Source organism: Buceros rhinoceros, unplaced genomic scaffold (genome assembly GCF_000710305.1).
Source record: "Buceros rhinoceros silvestris isolate BGI_N320 unplaced genomic scaffold, ASM71030v1 scaffold40858, whole genome shotgun sequence".
Taxonomy (NCBI): domain Eukaryota; kingdom Metazoa; phylum Chordata; class Aves; order Bucerotiformes; family Bucerotidae; genus Buceros; species Buceros rhinoceros.
Genome location: NW_010429313.1, coordinates 3,248 through 12,185, shown reverse-complemented (window position 1 = coordinate 12,185; position 8,938 = coordinate 3,248). Strand labels below are relative to the sequence as shown.

Genomic DNA, 8,938 nt, shown 5'->3' with positions numbered 1-8,938 from the left:
TGGGGCGGGGGTTGAGCTAGCTGTAAGAGCGGACATCCACACTACTCCCTGCCCGGCGGTGGGGAGAGAGATACCAGCCAAGCCTCCTGGAGAGATGGGGATCTTTACAGATGGTTTTTATTGATTTTTTTTTTTTTAAGCTGTAATATCAGCATTTGCTGGTGTTGCGATCCCCAGAGGCATGCTGCATTGCTACAGAGCAGCCCTTTGGCTGGGTGGGATGGTCCGACAGGCCGGCAGCCAGCTGGCGTGCCCAGTTTGTTGCAGAAGAGGTCACCTGTTCCTGGTTCTTTGTAAACCTGAGCTGTTTCTTCCCTGGTCCCCCACCTCCCCCAGCAGTCATTGCGGAGGAAGAGGGATGCCCCGTGGGTCAGTGACCTGACCCTCCTGCAGGTTCTTGACAAGCTGAGCCAGCCAGCGCTTTGTGGTGGTGTCATCCTTCAGGACCTGGGCGAAGGTGGTGTCCTTCAGCTGGTCAGGAAGGCACTGCCTGAGAGCTTCACGTGCCCTACATCAAGAGACAAGAAACGGGGCCCAACAAATAAACTCACAGGGGCAAGAGGGGAGTAAACCCCACTGGGGACATGGTGCTCCTTTGCTTGGAAGTCTCCCTGGTAGGGCCAGCCAAGGAAAGCACCGAGCAGCAGCACTGCAGAACGCAGCGCTCTGCCAGCCAGCACAGCTCCCGTCCCTCACGCCAGACCCCACTGAGCCAACCCCTGTGCCCTGACACTCATCAGTCAAGAGCAATGAAATGCCAGGAAATGCCAAGACAACAAATACAGACCCAGTGGCTTTGGGCAGAGCTGCTGATCAGCATGACATCAGTCTGTATCCCCTTGGCTGAATTTCATCTATTGGCTTCTACTGCTCACAGCCCACAAGATGCCAAAGAGGGAGAGCACAGCGCACCTTCCACCTCAGTCCCTCCCTTGTACCTCATCCAAGCCACATTTGAGCTCAGGCAGTCGTAAGCTGCATAGCTTGAATCTGCACAAGCCACAAACATTCACTGTTTCTTCCACATGTCATAAAAGCTCTTGGGACTAGCAATAAAAACAACCGAACAAAAAACCCCACCCACCCCTTCTCCACGCTGAGCCTGAGGCTGACATCAGGATAGAGAAGGAACCGTGACTCTCCCCAGGTGGACACTGTGGATAAGAACTGCGCTTCCAAGGGAACGGGAGAAGCCCCTGCCCAAACTCCTAAAATGTTTACCTGGGGTTATCAGAAAGGCGAAGGTAGCAGCGGACGACATGTTTCAGCAGCCGTGCCGACGGCTCCTTGGAGAGCTGCAGGACCATTTTACCCTGTTTGACAGAGGCCAGTGCCACCAATTAATGTATTTGTGAGAATGGCTTCACAATCAGCAGAAATTGGGAAAAACGATCAAATCTCTCACACTGGCTTCCCACACATCACAGCCCCATTCCCCTTCATCTAGACAACCCTGCATGGAGCCCAGCGCTCTGCCTGCCGCAACTCGGAAAGGATTCTTCCAGCAGCGTGTCTCATCTCTGGGGAGGCTTTTACCTCCCCAGGACTGTTAGAGGTCCAGCTCGGCTAGATTAAAGAGAACCTGGGGTTTCCCCTCGTGGCGAAAGGCAAATGTGTCCCAAATGCTTCATTCCAACGCCCTTTTAAAACGTTAGCCATACCAAAGGACTGGGCTCACCCACCCCACCTACTGCAAGATCCACATCTGGTCTTACCATGCACCCAAGAGCTGGATTTTCTCTTTCTGCTGCATCCCCCATTAAGCCATTACTGGGAAGCAAGCCAGGGCAGATCTCCCTGGCCCAGCCTCCCCTTCCTACCCTATATACAGGTTGCACCTCTGACCACACCCAGCCTAGTGAACAGTGCAGGTGCCTTCACACGCCTGCTCTGAAGGAGTTTAACAGTCTGCTTCCTCATATTTAGGAGTCCAACAGACCTGACCAACAAGTTGAGTTGATTTCTTTGAAATCAAAAACCAGTCAGAGAGCTCCTCAGACCGCTCCTGGATGGGAAATACTAACTTGCTCTTCTAAAAGCATCTAATACTTGTGTAATGTCTCAGTTACCAGCAGACGAGGAAGAAAATCATCACCCTCATGAGACAGGAGTACACTATCCCGATTTTTGAAATAGAGAACAGAAATGTCTATGAACATTTTCATCTTTCTCCGTAGCCCTATGGAATATTAACCACGTGGGTGCTATAACACCCAGTGGAGGGGTTATACCACAGCTGGAATTTCTTCCATGCTAACACAGCTTTACACACCCACATCCTTCCATGTTCATACCACTCCCAGCCTCGGATTCTTCTTGGTCTCCTTCCTTCCCCTACCCCACGGTTTCTAATTGCGTCCTTCACTTTGCCCCCGAGCCAGATGTACTTTCATCATAGCCGATACTTTTCTTGATGCAAATATCATGTCACACTGGATAGACATTCGCTCACAATCCTTCATATTTTGCTGTAAGTGAATTAGGAAGTAACATTTGGGTAAACAGACTGGGAATAAATATTCCCAATGAAAGCATCAACATTCAGGCACAGAACCAGCACTGCAAAGTGCTTAACTTAATGCTGCATTTTCTTCTCCTGAGACTGCTCTTTAAAAAGCCACCAACCAACACAAAAGCGGGACAAGAGCTATTCCAGGGCAGACACGCATTCCCTCAGCGAGCTCAAAGGTCATAAAGCTTAAGTCATGGCTATTATTTCTGGGATGAACGAGTTATGATACCCAAACTTCTTCACAGGGGACAGGGAATGGACAAAATATTGTCTGCTCTCTCTGTGTTCCAACACAAGAATTAGAGTCATGAACAGCAGATAGTAGCAAGAGCCAGGTTCAAAGAGGAAGAAAAAAGGAGGCTGCCCAGTGAACAGGAAACCTCTGAAATTCCTCGGTAAAGGCCAGTGTGGATGCAAAAAGTTTCTATGGGTTCAAGGGGAGGACAGGATAAACACTGGGCGTTTCTGCATAGAAAACCCACAAATGGTCCCAGAAATCCAAAGCTGAAAATAGCTGCAAGACTGTTACGAGAAGCATCACGTACACTTGCCCTGCTCTTACTCCTTTGCTCAACCTGCTGCTCTTTGAACCTGTTGTGGAGACAGAGATGGGAAATGGATCCAAGGTCTGAATCATGTGATCACTTACTTACTATTAAATCAATTCACATCCAATCAACAACCCTGAAAACTCTCTGGAGATGTTTACCCGGTTTATCTTCGGGACTTAGAATATTACAACTAATAGGTGCTCTCTTGACACACGAACCAGAGACACGCAGAAAAGTGCGGAAGCAGAGAGCTACAGTGTCACAAGCAACATGCCCCAGAACAATTTGCCTCCCCCATCCTGTGCTCCAGTCAGAGACAGTAAAGAGCTGCTGAAGCAGCTGGCTGCTGAAGCTTTTTTAAAGAGAGGAAACAAAACCGTACCAGTATCATGGCAACATGGGAAAACCGCTCATATGTCTGACAGATATATGCCAGTCCTGTGTCATCCAGGAGGATTTTCTGAAGAATAAATGTGGCAACCTACAATGGGAACAAATCAGAAAACAAAGCATATAAACAACATATCTATCCTGAACAGGGACAGCCTTTGTGCCATGTCCTGTTCAAGACAGATCCATAGCTGAAAAGCCTTTCAGCAGGCAGCAAATACTTTACTTAGGGCAAATTAAAAGAAAATGTGGGGCACTGCACAATGCTTGGCATCTCTGGCTAAAGAAAAGAGATGGACACAAGGCAGAGTGCACAACATGACAGCAAATACTGCCAGACCACTCAGGACAGCCTCAGGATTACGGCCACACTACTCTGGTCACAGAGGAAGAAGCAGAAGAAGGATGTGTCGTGTCCCTTGGCCCTGTTATCTGGATGACAAGCTGATTTCAGTTTTCACCTTGAGCTAACTGGTCCATCATGAGCCACTGAGCCTCTAACTGGTCCATCACGACTTTCTGAAAGAACCTCAGCCACCTATGTCAGCAGGCTTCACCAGAGAAACACACACTGACTAAAACTTGTGAGCATCCTACCTGGGTCATCAAACCAGTCTGATCACAGATCTGAGCCCAAGGCGGAAAGGGGCCCCTGCTCAGAGAAGGTGCAGTGCAGTGAATATTCCCATAACAACTGCTGACAGCTGCCACGAACCTCTGCGCTGCCTAGCTACAGCACTTGTTCTCTCAGGCCAAGGAAGGGAAAGCTCATCGAGTTCAGCCCTGAAAGTTACCCTAAAGGGCTGCAGAGGAGGGAATGGGTGTTGAGAGCAGCAAGAGCTCTCCCAGTAAAACCACAAAGCTCAGGAACTCCAGCTTAGTCTGGTGGTTTGGGTTTGTTCAGGTTTTTCTGAGGAGGTAAAAACTCCACCCAGAGCTGCTTTGGCATTTGCAACAGGACACAAGCCAACTCTGCAGGTTACCAGCCGCCTGGTCAGCCAGAGATAAACAACAAGTCTTAATTAAGACAAAAAGAATAGGTACCGTTTTGGAGAGTTCACTGCCAGATTCCATAATGCGTAAGCACAGAGGGATAATTTCTGTTGTCAATAAGAAATTTATCACTTCTTGCTCATCTGTTTTCACCAAGGCCCCTTGAAGGAAAAACAAGAACCAAAAATCAATAAATGGTAAATGGTTTTAAAAAACCTCACCTTTCTAAGAGTGCGTGTCCTCCCGAGGAACTATGTATTAAGCCTGAATGGAAGGCAGAGCAACTGTCACCCTAAATACGCTGCAGCACACGGCTGGAGAAGAAATCATTTTGGCAGCATAAAAGTAACCAAGCTGGGTTTGGGGGTTGTTTGTTTTTCAGAAAGGGGACGTGTTTTTGGCTCTCCTCAGTGGTAACACAAACACAAGAGGATCATGCCACCCACAGCAACCTCTGGGAAGAAGAAATGCATTTTAAAACCCTTTTACTTTATGCATAGAGAGAGAAATGTTTTGGGCAGGAAGAAGAAAAAAAAAAAAAAACAAAAAGGGGAAGACAGGAAAAATACATTTTAAAACCCTTTTACTTTATGCATAGAGAGAGAAATGTTTTGGGCAGGAAGAAGAAAAAAAAAAAAAAAACAATAAGGGGAAGACAGGACAAATACACACAGATCAATCCATGTCAAAAAGCCGAAGAAAGCCCAGTCTGCACCCACCCACCCCAGTGTCTAGCTGGCTGGGCTGAGGGTGAAGGCACAAGTCTGCAGGTGCTTGTACTAACAGGAAACACATTTTTGGCAACGCACCCAGGCTTCAGTGTTTTCCTATTAGCAAAAAGCCCAGTTCCTACACAGTAAGAGGAACCTGCCTCCACAACCCATGGAAAAGGAGCAGCTCCTCCTGTTAACACTACAGGTCTCAGAAGATCCCAATAAAAAAAAGACCTATGATTTTGGTCATGCAGGTCTCTATACCCACAGCATGAACTGCACCCAACTTGCTAAGAAACCAGTGCTCCAGCATTAGTCTGGCTGCTTACCAATCACTCCGAGGCTCGTGAGCCGCAGGTACTCAAATGGACGAGTCTTGCTAACGGTGTGTAAGAAGGGGTACAGGAAGAGAGGGATATGAGCTGCCAGAAAAGCTGACCTGTAGGAAAAGGAGAACACCCAAGGTGACAGACAAGGAAAACACAATCCGGCGGTACGAAGCAGAGCCTCAGACTACTCCTAACAGACTCCGTTGCTGCTGCTCCTCAGCAGAGTAACAGTTCATTCTCCCATGGAAAAGCGTGAAGTAAATTCTGCAGCAGGCACAGCACAAAACCCAACACCTAAACTGTCAGTTACCTGCATCACTGCTCCACTGACCAGGAACAGAGCATGTCCCGTCATTTTTTATTACCTCTTCCTGACACCCAGACCTTCTGCTATGTACATTCAGTGCTGCGTTTCACTTTGCAAGCTCCCATGGGCAGGGCCGCAATGCATGTGCAAAGCCTCTGCGTGACAGAAATTCAGACTGGCTAATCTCTAGGCATTCCCACAGGTTAAATGTGCGCAGCCACCTTTCCCCAATCATTGTCTTCTGTCAATGATGAAAAACACAGACTGCAGGAAGAAACCTGGAGATTGCTCTGCTAGCCGTGGGAAGCTCTCTTGCACAATCATCCAACATTCTTCCCCCGTTTTTCAGTTTTCAAACTTTAAATGTAAAGCTGTGTGGTGTAAAACTACTCTATTTCTCTGGATATAACCACCAGGAGGGTTGCTCTTTAACACTACTTTACAGCAGTTGAAAAACAACTTCAGCTGTGCAGCACTTTCTTCTCAGCAGTAATGTAAGTATGAGATCACCGACCTCTGGGGAGTTCTTCTGAGTTTTACCTACTGATTTTGGCTGAATCAACATCTTTTCCCCTGCTGACATGGGCTGGACGTGGACTGAGAAAACCTGAAGTCAGATACTGGCTGAGGACTCCAGACATGGAGTCTGCTACTGCTCACTGGCCACACGCAGTCTCTGGAAAGGATAGTCCTGCTCATTCCACCCTTTGGACAGCTGGTCTAAATAACTGTAAGCTGCTGGACTAAATAACTGTAAGCTCATTAAAACAACAATCCTGCACACAGCACTCAGCACAAAGGCACCCTTATCTCTAGCTGAGCAGCCAGGAGCTGCTGCAACCCAACATTTTGTGAATTGGCAGGATCTCAGGATGATCCAGGGAATGCAATGCATTTCAGACCACCATAAAGCTGTCACCCTGATAATCCATGCCATGCAGTGAAAATAACAGGCAGCTGCCTATTTTCCAGCTCTATCCTCAGTTCCACTTCTTTTGGTAAAAAAGAAGAAAGGAGCTTATGTGCTTCTGGAGTCAAACAGACAGGCTGAGCTGTCAACACCAACACCTCAGAAAACTCACACCCTTGGAAACACTCACCTCGTTTCAGGATGCGATGCAACACACTGCAGCAGAGCTAAAGCATTGCAGACCCTGTTGGACTGATGGGCTGTCAAAGTTGGAGGGTTGATTGATGGATAAATATTTACAATTTCCTAGAAATTAACAGATGAAGACAAGTTAAAGGTGAAAAACATCAGAAAGCCGCACCAAAGCACTTGCTCAGCAAGGAACTACGGTGACAGGAGATGACAGTCTGCTTTCAGCAAGTGTCACTTTAAAGTGACATGGCAGCCACCATGCTGCCCAGGCAAGGGCAGAGCTGGGTCAGAATCGATTTGACAAGGAGCCACAGGAATGTATTCAAACCTCAATTTCAGTTAAAAAAAAAAAAGTTTCATTTGATTTCCTGGCTCCTTACTAGTGTAGGGACCGCTTTGTTTCGAACTTCCAGATCGAAGAGGAGCATTGTTCCTGTGCCTTAGAGGCACAACACACCCACTCTATTCATACTGTAGCTGCTGATCCTCTTCTAACTCAATGAAGGGGAAGCAGCTGAGGGTGAGGAATCCAATTCAGAAATCTGTCTGCTTCCAACTATAGCTCCCTCCTAATTTTCTTCGCTTGTTTCAGGCCACTCCAAAACAGTTTGACATTGCCAGTCCTGTACTCTTCTCTCCTTCTTCAAAAGGAATTTCTGGATTTGGCACCGAGAGACAGCCAGTCATCAGCCGTACAGTAGTTTGCCCAGAGATAAGCTGAGTGACTCGGTTTCACGTGAAATGCAGGTATGTTCCCTTGCAAGGATGTCTGGAGCAATGAGCAGCATTCCCATGCTGCCCTTCCAGCACGCTCCCTGCAAGGGCAACCTTCTGACCAGGAAGTGCTCAAGCTCACACAAAACAAATCAAACCAGAGTTCTCAGAAGTAAGAGTGTGGTGGCTCTGCTATGACATTGTATGAAAATAAGCAGAACGTGACCCACAGGGTGTTCACACACCCAAGAAGTTGCCTGTTCCCCTTCCAACTACGTCAACTAATTAGAAACCTTGCAGGCTCTGCACACATCACCTTGCTAGTGACGATTAACGGACAATGGGCTTACCACACCTGCTTCCCTCACCACATGATCCAACGTACATCATGCTCCCAGCAACAGCAGTAAGGGACCCCAGCGGTGCCTCCCCAGATCTGCCCATGCACGCACAAGCTCTGCAATGTGCTGGTGCTGCACCACAAGACAAAGGCACTGCCAGTCCCACCCACCTGAAGGAGAGCTGCAATCGTGCCAAACGAGTGCCACAGCATCGGGGCAAGGTCAGGCACAGACTCACGCTTCTTGCTCAGCTCCAGCAATGCGTTCTCCCGAGTCTCAGGGCTGGACAGCTCATTGATCCACTGGTAGATCTTTTCACGGTCAACCTGAGCCAGCGCTGTTGGCACAGGCTGGGAGGGAGAGAAGAAAACTTCAGCCCAAACATTTTATCCAAGGTTCACCCAAACCCTTCCCACAACCTGACAGATAAACAAAAAAATGACCGGGGGAGGAACTAAAGCTGCATGAAGATGATCTGGATATGGATCTCTTCCTTAGATTAGTCTTTTTGTTTCACCTATTTGAAATGCAAAGGTCTTACTTTCTGATCTGACTCGTTAGGACAGTCTCTCTTAAGCTGCTTATTAAGTAGTACCTTGTACTTCATTCATAGATGTAAGAGAGCCATGCTGCTGCCTGTCTGTGCCCACAGAGCTCCCAGGAGGTCACACATGCTTTAGCCAGCTATCAGTTGCTCCACTTGCCCTTAAGCACACATTAATTTCATGCTTCAAGTGCAAGCTTACACAAATTCAAAGTAAGGCAGACACTACCTTTTTCTCTCAAGAAACATCCATGACATTGGAACCTGCCAATGGGATTCACCCAACATACATGAGAAAAATATTCACACACATACTAGAAAAATCCTCACTAACATGAGCATGACACCATCCACAGCCAGTAACAACACCTGCTGTTAGAGACATTTCATGGTCATCTCATGTATCTTATTTACATACATGGAGCTGAAAGGGAATTTTTCC

General features: G+C 47.6%; 1 protein-coding gene across 1 annotated transcript; it reads right to left on the bottom strand.

The window, feature by feature from the left end:
- Positions 1 to 137: 137 nt before the first annotated feature.
- On the bottom strand, positions 138 to 8,302 carry RQCD1 (RCD1 required for cell differentiation1 homolog (S. pombe); the record flags this gene model as incomplete). The annotated part of the gene is made up of 7 exons (XM_010142597.1): positions 138 to 508; positions 1,222 to 1,313; positions 3,446 to 3,544; positions 4,498 to 4,607; positions 5,489 to 5,598; positions 6,896 to 7,011; positions 8,123 to 8,302. Coding segments are annotated over 7 exons (876 nt in total), but the record flags the coding sequence as incomplete, so codon positions are not given.
- Between the last annotated feature and the right edge of the window lie 636 nt (positions 8,303 to 8,938).